At 47.5% G+C, this 15,425-nt stretch overlaps 1 protein-coding gene across 1 annotated transcript; it reads right to left on the reverse strand.

Annotated features, from left to right (window-relative positions):
- Positions 1–4,686: 4,686 nt before the first annotated feature.
- On the reverse strand, positions 4,687–8,120 carry Srarp (steroid receptor associated and regulated protein). The gene is made up of 2 exons (NM_001033374.3): positions 8,001–8,120; positions 4,687–5,471 (listed from the first exon to the last, which is right to left on the reverse strand). Exons 1-2 carry the CDS (start codon positions 8,062–8,064, stop codon positions 5,044–5,046), a joined length of 492 nt encoding a protein of 163 aa, NP_001028546.1. The 5' UTR covers positions 8,065–8,120; the 3' UTR covers positions 4,687–5,043.
- Between the last annotated feature and the right edge of the window lie 7,305 nt (positions 8,121–15,425).

Consider the following 15,425-nt stretch of genomic DNA (forward strand, 5'->3'; position numbering starts at 1 on the left):
GCATGGGGAAAGGATGCTTTAGAGGAAAGAGTAAGGAGAGAGGTACCAGGAGATGGTGCACTCACGCTGTAGGCAGCATCTGAAAGAAAGAGACGAAAAACACAGAAAGCTGGGCCTTTCTGAGTCAGAACTCAGCCAAAGCGCACGGCGGATCACCGGCGCTGCACTGGAGTCAGAGATGCTAAGGACATCTCACTGAAGACTAGAGGGATAATTATTCTGCCTATCTCTTCAGTGTGGCTTAACGTGAGACCGATTTCCTACGTGTGCTGGCTAGGATTGTGCCAGCGTGACACAAGCGACCAGCCTCATTTTGGAATTACAATTGAGAAAACGCCCCATCATATTGGTCTGTACACAAGTCTGCGGTGCATTTTCTCAGTTGATTAATCATATGGGAGGGCCCAGCTAACTGGGCAGGGGCATCCTTTAGAAGAAATCAGGCTGAGCCAGCCATGGGGAGCAAGCCAGAAGCAGTGCCCTTCTGAGGCCTCCTGCCTTGAGTTCCCCAGGTGTAAGATGAAATAAAGTTTTCCTTTCCAAGGTAGTTTTGGTTATGGTGTTTGTTGTTTTGTTTGTTTGTTTTTCCAGACAGGGTTTCTCTGTCCAGCTCTGGCTCTCCTGGAACCCACTTTGTACACCAGGCTTTCCCCAATCTCACAGGGATCCTCCTGCCTCTGCCTTCCGAGTGTTGGGAATAAAGGTGTGTGCCACCACTGCCCAGCCGTTATGGTGTTTTATAACAATATAAACCCCAACTAAGAAAAACTTGGTACTGTGTCCGGTGTGGTAAATCTGATTCCGTGGTTTTGGGAGGATTGTGGAGGCACCTGAAGTTTAGGCTGTAAGAGCCATGAAATGCTGGACCCTCAGAGGGCTATTCTGTGGGAGCCTTGAAGATGCTCGAGTAATGCGGAGATAGATTACAAATGATGGACACCTAACTTGTAAAGTTTCAGAGGGAAATTCTGTGAGTCCCTTAAAGACCCTATCAGGGCCATTCGATATCTTGAATTAAGAACCACTAAAATGGCCGGGCGTGGTGGCACACACCTTTAATCCCAGCACTTGGGAGGCAGAGGCAGGCAGATTTCTGAGTTTGAGGCCAGCCTGGTCTAGAAAGTGAGTTTCAGGACAGCCAGAGCTATACAGAGAAACCCTGTCTCGAACAAAACAAAACAAAATGAGTCACTAAAATTCTGGGTGTGTTGATGTACCCCTTAAATCCCAGCACTTGGGAGGCAGAAACAGGTAGATCTCTGTGAGTTCCAAGATAGCCAGGGCTACATAGTGAGACTGTCTCAAAACAAAACAAATGACTACTTGAAACCTTTGCTCTGCTGGAACAATTAACACTGGTCAGCCGGGGCTGAAGAAGTCTGCTGTAATTTAGGAGAGACCAGCATCAGCATCGTTGAGATGAAATCTTCTGGGTCAGCATCCTGAACCTGTGGTCCAGAAGGGACCAAAGCTCTCCCTTGCACTGGCAGCCAAACTTTGTAATGTGTAAGCGTATCCCGTGTGTCAGCGGGTTTTGAAGGCATGGAGGGGTCATGGAGAGCATCTAGACCTGGCACTGTGTGACTGGGGTTCCTGGAGAGAAGTGCAGAAAAGCCACTGATGAAGGTGCAGCCTACTGCAGTAGAAGGCCCAGGGCTGAAGGGATCCCAAGGAGACGCTGAGGCTTGGCACCATAAGGCAGAATTGCAATTGCTGAAGAGATCCCAGGAGAGGCTATTGGTGAAGGTACTGCCAAGCTCTGGCAGTGACCCCGTGTGTGTGTGTGTGTGTGTGTGTGTGTGTGTGTGTGTGAGAGAGAGAGAGAGAGAGAGAGAGAGTTAGGGTGTCTTGAGTGGCATGCTACCCACACAGCCTCTAGCTTATACCTACAACGACAGCTGCCTGTACTGAGAACAAGAGCAGTGCCTGAGCCTTGAACCTTCACCAAGTGGCTAGAATCAGTAAAGTCACCATACTTGGTATCCACCCTCATTATTCCAAGCTGGAATGAACAGAGCAAAGGCTTTGCTTTTGGAAACCACAGTCCGGCTGATGGTAGAGCGACACCTCCTGGTCGGAGGGAGATGTCCAGCTCCAGGCTTCTCCGCAAGTATCCCTCTCACCTCTTTTCTTTAACTCAGGGATGCCCAAGAGGAGAGGGCAGGGCGTACCCCGCTTTCCCAGTGGGCATGAGTCTTTTATATTACATGATCTCTCTCCTTGGCCTGAGATAACGGCCAGCCCCTCGGCTTCTTCCCTGCCTGTGCCAGGATTCTAGAATCCTTTTTCAAATTTTTTGTTTGTTTGTTTCAAGACGGAGTTTCTCTGTGCAGCCCTCCCTGTCTTGGAACTCAGACTGTAGACCAGGCTGGCCTCGAACTCAGAGCTCTGCCTTCTTCTGCCTTCCAAGTGCTGGGATTAAAGTAAAGGCGTGCGTCACTAAGAGACATTCTTTAAATGATTTTTTATTACTATACTAGGTAAGCACTCTACTGCTGGGCTGTATTCGGCCCCCAGTGGAAGCACTATCTTGTACCTATTTTACGGAATAGAGAATGAAAGCCCAAGGAGGCTAAGGAAAGCCCTTGAGGTCTCACACAGTCTGATGTGAGATGACCTTCTAGTTGGGGAAACAGGCAGTAAGCGCACAGATAACAAAGTGGAGAGAGGAGAGGGGTAGAGGTGTTTCATCACACCAGGTCTGGTAGGTCACAGTAGACATCTGTGTCCTGTTGATAGAATTTGCCAGTACTTGAGAGGCAGAGGCAGGAGGATCTCTGTGAGTTCGAGGCCAGTCTGGTCTGCAGAGTGAGTTCCAGGACAGCCAGGGCTACACAGAGAAACCCTGTCTCAAAAAACAAAACAAAACACAACAACAACAACAGCAACAACAACAAAAAAGCCACAGCCAAGCGTGCCAACCTGAGAGTAGTCCCAGTGCTTGAAAGATGGCGGCAGAATTGTCCAAGAATGAGACCAGTCTGGTTTAGGTCATGAAATTTGGCCAGCCAGGGAGAAGTAGCAAGATTCTATCCCCCCACAAACACCCTAAATAAGTAAATATCGTGGTCATTAAACAAACTAGTAAACGTTATAGTAGTTTTCATCCCGGAGCTTTGCTGCCTTCCATTCCACCTGGTCTCCAGGTCACTTGGGACAAAACAAGCTCATTTTGTCCTGTGCCCCTAGGGGGCAGTGTTAGCCTGCTGTCCTCACCGCCTCTGCCTGTGACTCTTCCTTTCTTTCTCTCTCCACTTATTTGAGATACCCCAGGCTAACCACAAACTTCCTACGAAGCCAAGGATGACCTTGCATTTCTGATCCTCTTCTAGCTACTTCCAGAGTGCTGGGGTTTCACACACGCCAGGCAAGCGCCCCACCAATGGATCTGCACGGCGAGCCATCTTTCCTTCATTCCTTTCTTAAAACAGGGTCAGCCTTGCTGACCTTGAACTCCCCATGTAGCTAAGGATGACTGGTGGTCCTGCTTCCGCCTCCAAATGCTGGGATGACAGGCATGTCAGCGTGCCCAGTGTGGTGCTTCACTGCCTTTCTGCATATGACTTTCTCACCCTTTAAAAACAGACTCTCATGTTAGCCCAGGTTGGCCTCAGATTCACTATGTACCTGACTATAACCCTGCCCCATCTCCCAAGTGCTGAGATTATAGGCGTATGCTGCTACCTGCCTGGCTTCTTTGGTACCGGGGACTAAACTCAGTGCTTCCCTATGTATCGGGCTGAGCTACACCCCAGCTCAATCTCCCTCCTTTGAGGATGGAGTCTCGCTGAGCCCAGTACTCCTCTAGGCTTTTCCACATCCTTCCAGTCACCTCCAGGACCCCCCCCCCCAGCCAAGGTGACAGCAACTAATATGCTGCCCCTAACCATCACACTAGGGACATCCCCAATGCCCCCCTGGCTTGCTGTGGACTGAGATATCTGTATGGGGGTAGAGAAGACTCCGTAAAAAGGGAAAGCTTTCTCAGGGCTGGCTTTTTCTGTTTTTCAGGCCGTGCTGTGTTACCACAGGACCTGAAAGACCAAATTCTCAGCACAAGGGAGATTTGTCCCAAAGGGACAGAGGTCAGGGAATAAGAGACAAAGACAGGAGATAGAAGATGAGAGAGAAGGGGAAAGGGAAGAAAAAGAGGGAAGAGAGCTATTGGTCTTTGTCTCCCGCTTCTATCAACTGAGGACAAAGGTCAGCCTCTGGATAGAGAGAAGACCGATGTGGCACGGAGGAAAATGGAGGTTTATAAAGAAAGGTACAAGGAAAAACACTGTGTTAGGATGAGGTGTGTTTTTGGGTTTTTTGCTGGTTTTTTTTTTGTTTGTTTGTTTGTTTTTTTTTTAGTTTTTGAGACAGGGTTTCTCTGTGTAGCCCTGGCTGTCCTGGAACTCACTTTGTAGACCAGGCTGGCCTCGAACTCAGAAATCCGCCTGCCTCTGCCTCCCAAGTGCTGGGATTAAAGGCGTGCGCCACCCCGCCCAGCTGGACTTCAGTACTTTGATAGCTGGACTTGGTAGTCACCCTCAGGAGGAAGTGCTAAATAAGGGGAGAGACCTTGGTGGCTAGCTTTAGGAATGGAGTCTAGGTTTTTAGCAAGGCAAAGAGATGGGAGAGAAAGACAAGGCCTGTCAGAGCCAGCCAGGCCCGCCATGCTCAAGGTCAGACTCCCTTCGCTCAGCTTGCTCAAAACCAGCGTTTTTTATTTATTTGATCACTTGTTCAACTCTCTCCCTTTCCAAGCTTCAAGAAAACCGTGGTGCGGCAGTGGGGGGAAGGGGGGACGGAGTGCCCGGGGTGGGGGTGGCAGCGGTGGCAGCAACAGTGCCCAGGGCACATAGAAGGTGCTTGGTTGGCTTCTTGCCTGACTCCAGCTGAGAACTTGGCGAAGAGGACAGAGGCATAACTGGCTTTTCCGTTCTTCGGTGCATTTAATATGTCTTCTTGGCTTCAGGCTTCAAAGACACCCGCATTCCCGGCCCACCCCCTCCCCTGCCCCTACCACCAGCCCCGCCCCTGACAGATCCTAGGAAACTACTCCACCTGCCCGCAGAGACAGGTCAGAGCCTTCAGTGAGTGTTTGACCTTCTCCCGGGTTGAGTGCTTTTCAGTAGCTCCAGGCTTCAGGGAGCTCCCCTGGGCTTTAGGATCATTCTGGGGACCAGGTAGGCTGGCAGGGAGCGAATGTGGAGCCCCGAGTCCTCTGTAGGGTGGCAAGGTATCCTTGGCTCCGTCAAGGGCTCCGCGACTGAGAGAAATGTTCTGAGTCCCAAGCATCGTGGTTTTTCCACGGAACATAACGAAGGTCTTCATGGGTGGGGCGACACATCCCTGATTGGCTCTTGATGCGTGGGGTGGCGCCGTGGATGCTGCCAGGGAGACTTGTTTCCCAGTTGCACAGTCAATAAGGAAAGTGACGTGAGCTGTGGGCATGGCCTTGGGTGCGCAGGACGGCTGCGTACCTGAAAGGAATGGGCCGGAAGCTTGGGTTAGCACAGCCAACCACGTGTGTGTGTGTGTAGGCACACATATGCCGTGGTCTGCATGTGGACGGCAGAGGACAACTCATGGAGTCTGTTTTCCTTCCTCTCTGTGGGTCTAGGGGATTGAACTCTGGTCCTTAGCCTTTGCCCACTGGTTAACTCCAAGTTTAAACCTTGTGCTCTCCCTTTCTCTCCCACTCCCAGGGACCTCCCACCTAGCCCATGGGTGTGTTTCAGCTTCATCTAGCTTGTGAACTGCCCAGGGAGTATCCTTACACTATAGTGCAGGGCCAGGGGGTAGGGAGATGGCTCAGTTGGTCCTTTCAGCGCGAGCATGAATCTAGATCCACAGCACCGCCAGGACCGGTTTTGGCATAAGTGGTTCTACAGTCCCAGTCCCAGTGCTGAGGTCGGGGTGGTCACAGGCAGACTCCCGGAACTTGATGGCTGGCTTAGTCAAGTCAGCCAGCTCCAGGTTCAGTGGGAGACCCTGTCTCAAAATGTATTGTGGAGCCTGGCGGTAGTGGCACACGCCTTTGCCGGTAAGGCTCTGTGAGTTCGAGGCCAGCCTAATCTATGAGTTCCAAGACAGCCAGGGCTACACAGAGAAACCCTGTCTTGGAATCCAGTCTTGGAGAGGAAAAAACAAAAACAAAAAGGTATGATGGAGAGGGGGTGGAGAGATGGAGCACAGGGTTCAGTTCCCAGCACCCACGTGGTGGCTTATAACCATCTATAACATCGGTTCCAGGGAATACATAGACACCAGGAACATACATGGTGCACATATATAGATGTAGGTAGAATAGTTCTATATGAAATAAAATGAATAAAGCTAAATTTGTTTGTTTGGTTTTCTTTTTTTTTGTTTTTTTTTTTTGTTTTTTTTTGTTTTTTGTTTTTTTTACAAGACAGGGTTTCTCTGTGTAGCCCTGGCTGTCCTGGAACTCACTCTGTAGACCAGGCTGGCCTCAAACTCAGAGATCCGCCTGCCTCTGCCTCCCAAGTGCTGGGATCAAAGGCATGCGCCAGCATGCCTAGTTGCTAAATTTTTTTTAATTAAAAAAACTAAAGTAGTGCTAGGCAGTGGTAGCGCATGCCTTTAATACTAGCACTCAGGAGGTAGAGGCAGGCCCATCTCTGAGTTCAAGGTCAGCCTGGTCTACAGAGCAAGATCTAGGACAGCCAGGGCTACACAGAGAACCCCTGTCTCAAAGAGAAAAAAAAAAGTAGAAATGACAGAGTTAGATTCTATGCTAGTCCATAAATCGTGCATGCACACTCATGTGTACACACACACAATTGGTCTAGTCTGGGACCTGATGTTCTATTGTGCAGGCTTGTGGGCCATACTGGAAATAACAAGGTCTAGATCCAAGAGGGAAGCTGGGGGAACTTTGAGGAGGAAAACGAGGTTCAGCTAGCATGGGTGCTGGTGGCCTTTAAGGAGCCCCACAGAATCCTCACCACCCCCTACAATAAATAAACTGATATCCTAAGGTAGTCTGCCTGGGTTTCTGTTTTAAGTGCTCTACCATGCTGCCCCCAGCTCTGAGCTCAGCACAGGGTAGAAGCAGGAATAAATGAAATAAAGTGGATTTATTCGTAAGGAAACACTCAGAGCAGCACTGTCTACCTCTGAAGCCTGGGGGGTTTGTTTCTATAGTTCTCATTTGCTGTGGAGACAGGCTGTCTTAGAGCACACTCCATAAACCAGACAGACAGACAGACAGACAGACAGACTGACTGACTGACTGACTGACCTTGAACTTCCCAAGATCCTCTTGCTTCTTCCTTCCCAGTTCTAGAGTTACAAATGGGAGTCATCTGGGGCTGGGAGAGATGGCTCAGTGGTTAAGAGCACGGACTGCTCTTCCAAAGGTCCTGAGTTCAATTCCCAGCAACCACATGGTGGCTCACAGCCATCCATAATGAGATCTGACGCCCTCTTCTGGTGTGTCCGAAGACAGTTACAGTGTACTTAATTATAATAATAAATAAATCTTTGGGCCAGAGCGAGCTGGGTTGACCAGAACAAGCAGAGGTCCTAAAAATTCAATTCCCAACAACCACATGAAGGCTCACAATCAGCTACAGTGCACTCATATACATAAAATAAAATGAATCAAATCTTTAAAGTGGAACTTGCTGAGTAGATTCTCAGTAAGGCTGAAATGTTGGAGGCATGTAGCATGTATGTCTCACTTCATAGACAAACAAACAAACAAAAAACACACTCCCCAACACACACACACACACACATGCTAAATTAATTTCAACAACAACAAAAAGTAACTCTACTTATGCAAATAATATCCCAGATCTCTTCCCTACCTGGTCTTAATTTTTCCCCAGCTCAGAGGACTCTATGCTCTGGTTTGCTGGTTAATACACAGCCTATGTGAAGCCCCCTGCAGCAGCCATAACCCCAGCCACCAGCCACCTGCCTGCTTGCTGCCCCTCAGCTGGTCTTTTCCTCATCGTGGAGATGCCGCTGCCCCATCTTACCAGAGCTCATCTCCACACTAGAATCCCTAAGGCTGGTTCTCCTGGGGTCCTTTGAGAAAGCCATGCGCTCCAGTGCTTGTCTGAAAATGTCTTTGGACACAGCTTCCAGAATGTTGAAGAGCCTTCCTACCCTGGAGCCCAACCCTTAGTAGTCATTAGGACCCTGGGGGACTTGTGGCCCTTGAGGAATCCTTTGATCTGAAAGGTTACTATAACAACAGGTTGTTGGCTGTAGGGTGAGGCTTCCTATCAAGCAGATGCTATCTTTTCCCAGTGCAGCTCCTTCCTGGAGCTCTTTGGAAGCTCTCAGCCAGGCCTCAATCCCCCCAGTTCCAGTCATTACATGGCTGATTTGGCTTTTATTTATTCACTTTTTTTGTTGTTGTTGCTGTTTTTCAAGACAGGGTTTCTCTGTATAGCCCTGGCTATCCTGGAATTCACTTTGTAGACCAGGCTGGCCTCGAACTCAGAAATCCGCTTGCCTCTGCCTGCTCCCAAGTGCTGGGATTAAAGGCCTGTGCCACCAATGCCCGGCTTATTCACTTTTATTTTATTTTATCTTTCTGAGGGGGGAGGATCTTGATAAGAAAACAGCTAGAGTTCTGGAACTTCTGATACTCTTGCCTCAACCTCCTAGTGATGAAATGACAGACATGGGCCACCATGTCTGGCTGTGTCACAGTATGTCAACACAAAAGCCACAGCTCTCTCTCTCCTTAATAGGAATAAAAGTTTATTCGGGAGCCACTGTGAGCGATCACGGCCTGGGAGCGTGGATTTGGGTTACCCTAAATTCCATGTTTCAGTGCGGAAGCAATTTCACAAAGTTTCGGGAGTTTTACAGAACAGAGAAAGTTATGAATCAAAGCAAGTTTAAAATATATCGGTGGTGGGGCTGGAGAGATGACTTGGCAGTTAAGGGCACTGGCTGCTCTTCCAGAGGGGTCCTGAGTTCGATTCCCAGCAACCACGTGGTGGCTCACAGCCATCTATAACGTGATCTGATGCCCTCTTCTGTTGTACACGCAGATAGAGAACTCCTATACACAAAATAATAAATAAATACATCTAAAAAATAAAATACATCGGTGGGTACATTACCAGAGAAATGGGGAAACTTTTCTATAGACTTAATATGCTATCTGTCAGTTTAGCTTCTGGATTGGTGGACACCAGTTGTCTGCTAAATCTATAAACTCTAAAAGGTTTTTGTCTGTTGTCATAATCTGTTCGTTCTGACACAGGTTGAAGGCTGCTCCAGAGGGCTGGAATTTGGCCCAACGATAGGGGAATTAACCTCTGGATGGGCAACACTCCAGCCTTTCCACTGTGTTGATATTCTTCTTTTTTTTTTTTTGTTTTTTGTTTTTCAAGACAGGGCTTCTCTGTGTATCCCTGGCTGTCCCAGAACTCACTCTGTAGACCAGGCTGGCCTCAAACTCAGAAATCCGCCTGCCTCTGCCTCCCCAGTGCTGGGATTAAAGCCCAGCTCTCTCTCTCTCTCTCTCTCTCTCTATATATATATATATATATATATATATATGATGAGTACACTGTATCTGTCAGACACACCAGAAGAAGTCATCAGATCCCATTACAGATGGTTGTGAGCCATCATGTGGTTGCTGGGAATTGAACTCAGGACCTCTCGAAGAACAGTCAATTCTCTTAACCACTGAGCTATCTCTCCAGCCCTGATTTTTTTTTTTTTTTTTAATGGTTGTGAGCCATCATGTGCTTTCTGGGAATTTGAATTCCAGACCTCTGCTCACTCCCGGGTCTACCCACCTTGCTCCAGATGGCCCAGTGTTGAGATTCTAATCCACCGATTTCTGCATATAGTGTCCTTTCAGGAGTTACCATTCATGGTTTCGATTACAGATGGTTATAAGCCGCCAGGTGTTTGCTGGGAATTGAATACAGGATCTCTGGAAGGGCAGCAAGCGCTCTTAACCGCTGAGCCATCTCTCCAGCCCTGTTATTACAAGATGTAGCAGTCAGTTTCAATGAGGTGATTTTATTTTATTTTATTTTATTTTATTATTCTTTTTTTTTCCGGTTCTTTGAGACAGGTTTCTCTGCAGCCCTGGCTGTCCTGGAACTCACTCTGTAGACCAGGCTGGCCTCGAACTCAGAAATCTGCCTGCCTCTGCCTCCAAGTGCTGGGATTAAAGGCGTCCGTCACCATGCCTGGCTTCAATGAGGTGATTTCAAATGAAAGTTCAAAACGTTGTGAAATGACCCACACAAGATAGTTACTGACAACCACACTGATTAGTTAAATTTGAGTCCCTTTTCTTGATAGCCACACTAAGAGTGGGCTCCAGCCTCTGAATAGCCTCTTGGTGTCCAAGTTTGGAAGTCCAGCACGATTAAAGGCAAAACTCACACAGACCATAACTCACACTAAAGTCAGATGAGGGCCATAGTAACCTTGGAATGTTCATTTCTGGCACAGCATAGTAATTACTTCAGACATAAAATGACAGTTACTTTTGAATTATATATTTTTAGATATTTTCACTTACTTGAATTTTATTGTGGTTAATATATCTACACCGTGGTCAAGGCCATGAACATCTCAAATGTATTACCAAGGCAGACCTGACCATTGGGAGGATGGAGCAGAAGGCTGAGAACCGTCTAGACAAACACAAAATGAAGTCAGAACAAGATGGCGTTACCTTAGTCATTTCAGATACACGGAAAACATACGGTATCTTAGGACCTGACTGGTGTGAATAGGGACGGGTAAATTACACTAGTAGTTCTTGCCTTTTAAACCACATTTAAATCACTTACTCAAGGTTTAAGTTATTCTAACAGATTCTTGAACTGGTTTGTTAGAAAAAGCACTCATATTTTGCCAGTGTAAGGCATTAAAAGCAGGACACTTATGACTAAGGAAAGGACACCTGCCAGAGAGTGAATTTACTTCCCTGAGAGAGATTTCAACTGACAAGATGAATTAACACCCAGGCAGGGGTGAATTCATGGCACATGTGACCACCTTGGCCTGGACTGTTTATGTGTGTCTCCTTGGCCTTCTCTTTAAACTTTGATCTTACTCCAGGTCCCCAAAGATGAACTCAAGGGGCTTCCTGGATCTCTGTCCCACTTCCCAGTGTGACCCTACTGAATAAATCTTACTTTGCTTCCCTCTTTTAATTTAGTTCTTTTAATTGGCTTGTTGTGGATGTGTGGACAGACCTGGCTTGGCATAAGTTATGTTGACCTCCAAGTCACCTGCTAGAAGACAGCCTGGGGCACAGAGAGGGCGGGGAGGGGGAGTGCCTCAGCTCCTTAGAGGGAGGTGAGGTTCTTCTTTAAGTGGGGGAACGGCCATGTTCAGTGAGTAGATGGAGGGTCCCACTAAGGGTGTCTCTGCCAACCCCCAAACCCCGTGGTTTGGTTCCTGGCCATTTAGAAAGGGCTTTGTATGCTTGGTTAGGGCTGTGGACTTGGAGATGGTTATCAGGATTCCACGAAGCAGCTCCATCTAATCCTCTGAGGCCTGGGATTTGGAAAACTCTCCCTGATGAGAAAGGAAGGTGGGGCGTGTTACAGGAAAACCAGAGAGACAGGAAGAGAACCCCACCTCCCACTGCTGGCTTTGTACAGAACAAGGAAAAAAAAAAAACCACCACACCCTGAGTTATTCCACCTACGAGAGCTCTCACACTTCTCCAACAGACTCCTCACACCAAGGAGTGGTCGGGTTTGCGGCAGGCGCGAGCTGGGTGTTCCGTTCCGTTCAGTTCAGTTCAGTTCAGAAGATATGGAGTTAATGGTAGGTCCCATAGGTTGTGGGTTCTACTCCCAAGACGGCTTGACATCCTTCAGATACCAATCTCAAGCCTCTGTTTTTTTTTTTGTTTTTTTTTTTTAAGATTTATTTATTTCATGTATATGAGCATATATGAGTACATTGTCTTCATGCACACCAGAAGAGGGCGTCAGATCCCATTGCAGATGGTTGGGAGCCACCGTGTGGTTGCTGGGAATTGAACTCAGGACCTCTGGAAGAGCAGTCAGTGCTCTTACCCACTGAGCCATCTCTCCAGCCCACCTCAGGTGTTTTGAATCTGGGATGCCCCCCCCCCCCCAGCTATAAAGTGGGATTTTTTTTTTTTCTCGAGACAGGGTTCTGGCTGTCCTGGAACTCACTCTGTAGACCAGACTGACCTCGAACTCAGAAATCCGCCTGCCTATGCCTCCCGAGTGCTTGGATTAAAGGCGTGCCTGGCTAAAATGGAATTTTTACAACTCAGGTGAGGCTAATTTTTGGAGAACAAGCTACAGAGCTCAGGAAGACTTTGTCTTGATTTAGCAAGGTGTAGCCAGCATATTGCCTGAAGGCTGAACTCAGTTATTCCTGAGACAATAGATACAAATGGCCCAAATCCAACAGAACTTACTTCAAACATTAAGGTTCTCCCCACCCATTTATTTATTTATTTGTTTACATCACGTCTCTCTCACCCAAGAACTCTTTAGATGATGATGAATGACGCCATTTCAAATGTCAAAAGTCAGACATTTGTTTTGCAACACTCTGCCTACTCTAAATACCTCTGAAGTCTACACCTTAAAAGTGTATGTGTGGGGACTGGAGAGATGGCTCAGTGGGTAAGAGCACCCAACTGCTCTACCGAAGGTCCAGAGTTCAAATCCCAGCAACCACATGGTGGCTCACAACCATCTGAGATCTGACGCCCTCTTCTGGTGTGTCTGAAGACAGCTACAGTGTACTTACATGTAATAAATAAATCTTTTTTAAAAAAAGTGTATGTGCGTGAGTTTATGTGCATGGCATGTATACAGTTGCCCTTAATAAACTCATGTAGGCATGTAGATCAGATCGTTGTGAGCTGCCAAGTGGGCACTGGGAACTGTTAAATTTCAAACCCAAAGGTGGCAAAGGTGCCTATTTAACATATCAAAGCAGACCTGGATGCCAGGTTCTCCCAGAATTCCTCAGACCCTGTTACAGGACTTGGCTGGCATGCCCCACCCTCTACCTTCTGAACTCTTCAGCCAATGGTTGGGATGCCCTGCCCCCAATGTGTTTCCCTACACAATCCAGCCCTTTTGGTTCCTTGCCTTCTCTTGTTCCTTTTGAACCTTTGGCCTCCTGGTTCCTCCCTCTTCCTTCCCCTCCCCCTCTCCTGGAATGGCTCAAGGTCAAGACCAGCTGGACTCTCCCAGATGTGCCTGCCTCTGGCTAAGCTCTCCCTTTTATCTACAATAAACTTTCTCCTCCACCATACCTATGAGCAGTCAGGACCTTTCCTTTTTGATCTCTCTTCTTTCTTTCTTTCTTTCTTTCTTTCTTTCTTTCTTTCTTTCTTTCTTTCTTTCTTTCTTTCTTTCTTTCTTTCTGATCTCTAGCAAAGGAACCAAGTTGAAGTCCTCTGCAAGAGCAGTAAGTGCTTTTTTTTTCCCCTCGAGACAGGGTTTCTCCTGGCTGTCCTGGAGCTCACTTTGTAGACCAGGCTGGCCTCGAACTCAGAAATCCGCCTGCCTCTGCCTCCCGAGTGCTGGGATTAAAGGCGTGCGCCACCATGCTCGGCAACAGTAAGTGCTCTTAAGCTGCTTAGCTCTCCAGCCTCCCCCCCCCCATTAAAAATTAAATGTACGTAGCTAAATTGGCCTTGAGCTCAACCTTGCTGGTTGTGATGGTGCAAGCATTTAATCCCGGCACTCAGAGGCAGAGGCAGGTGGAATTGTGTGAGTTCCTGGACAGACAGGGCTATCCTTGTTTCAAAACAAATAAAAAAACCCTCAAAGCTCTCCCCCCATGCCTCAGCCTCCAGCTGGTTGGAACTGCATTTGTGTGCCACCACACCTGGCTCAGGAATCTTGTTTACTACACAGAGAAACCCTGTCATGGTTATGGGGTCCACTTAGATCCAATACAACTCAACAGCTCAGTACAGATAACAAAAAATGTAATCAGGCCACTACTTATCTGTCAGACCAAAAAGCATCGCAGGGGATGAACTGTGACCCCCCACTACTCAGCCCAAGCCAGAATGTTACAGAGCTTTTTTTTTTTTTTTTTCCCGGTTTTTCGAGACAGGGTTTCTCTGTGTAGCCCTGGCTGTCCTGGAACTCACTCTGTATACCAGGCTGGCCTCAAACTTAGAAATCCACCTGCCTTTGCCTCCCAAGTGCTGGGATTAAAGGCGTGCGCCACCACGCCCGGCTGTCACAGAGCTTTTAGGCTTGAAAAACCAGGATCATCTGTTGCAGGTCACAGTTACATTTTCCCACCCATCAGGATTTAGGCACAGGGAGTTTCCTTTCCGGTTTTATCTCTGTCAGCTGATACTGAATGCAGGTTTTACAGTCCAACCAATCAAATCCATTTGGTCAAAAAGAGGTTAGGAAGAGTCATGTTCTGGAACAGGCATGCCATTATGTTTTAGGGAACAAACGATAAATAATGGGAGCTGGTCAGCTATCGGGTAGTCCTCATCTCCTCTAGGGCCTGGAAACTAGAACTTAGCTTCCGCCTATCATTAAAATGGAGTCTGAAAACAAAATGGCAGTATTTAAGACAAGTTCCCTTTGCTTGTTCCCAATATCTTTTGTTTTGTTTGTTGTTTTTCGAGACAGGGTTTCTCTGTGTAGCCCTGGCTGCCCTGGAACTCACTCTGTAGATCAGGCTGGTCTCGAACTCAGAAATCCGCCTGCCTCTGCCTCCCAAGTGCTGGGATTAAAGGCGTGCGCCACCACTGCCCTGCATCCTTTTTTTTAGTTAAAGATTTTAATTATTTTATGTATATGAATACATGGTAGTTGTCTTCAGACACACACCAGGAGAACTCAGCAGATCCCATTACAGATGGTTGTGAGCCACCATATGGTAGCTGGGGATTGAATGCAGGACCTCTGGAAGGGCAGTCAGTGCTCTATTATATGTCTTCTCCTTGGTTAGACACAGTTCTGGCTTCAAAGGATGTTCTAGAACCTTCTCTCCTTGTAGAGCTAGAAGAAACTGAAAGGTGATGGAGGAGTCTCATGGCATTAGCAGCCTCTTGCAAAGTAACTGCCCTCAATGGGAGGAGGGACAGCTACCTTCGACTGACAAGGGGTCTCATTGAATTTTAGATTTAGAGATTGAGGACACAAGAGATCCATCTGTTCCACTTAGCCATCTCTATTTCCAGTTCCTAAGTATTAATCTTTCCATTTCCACACCCCTGGCCAAGCTATGAATATGACCCATCTAGAAATTACACCATGAATCTTTAGTGTGCAGAGTCAGAGAGCTGCCTGTCTCTAGCCTCCAAGTGCTGGGATTAAGGTGTGCATCACACTCAGCTAAGTCTTTGTTCTTTGAAGAGTTTTCAGTGAAATTATAAATAACAGTTAATATTCTGCAGTCCTGGCATAGTAATTAAATACAAACCCACCCTG

This window comes from Mus musculus, chromosome 4, assembly GCF_000001635.26.
Source record: "Mus musculus strain C57BL/6J chromosome 4, GRCm38.p6 C57BL/6J".
Taxonomy (NCBI): Eukaryota; Metazoa; Chordata; class Mammalia; order Rodentia; family Muridae; genus Mus; species Mus musculus.

Coding starts and splice junctions, on each gene's coding strand:
- Srarp (NM_001033374.3), bottom strand. CDS start 8,064: ATGGCTTTCTCAAAGGACCCCAGGAGAACCAGCCTTAGGGATTCTAGT. Junction 5,472..8,000: donor TAGTGTGGAGATGAGCTCTG/GTAAGATGGGGC, acceptor CATTCCTTTCAG/GTACGCAGCCGTCCTGCGCA.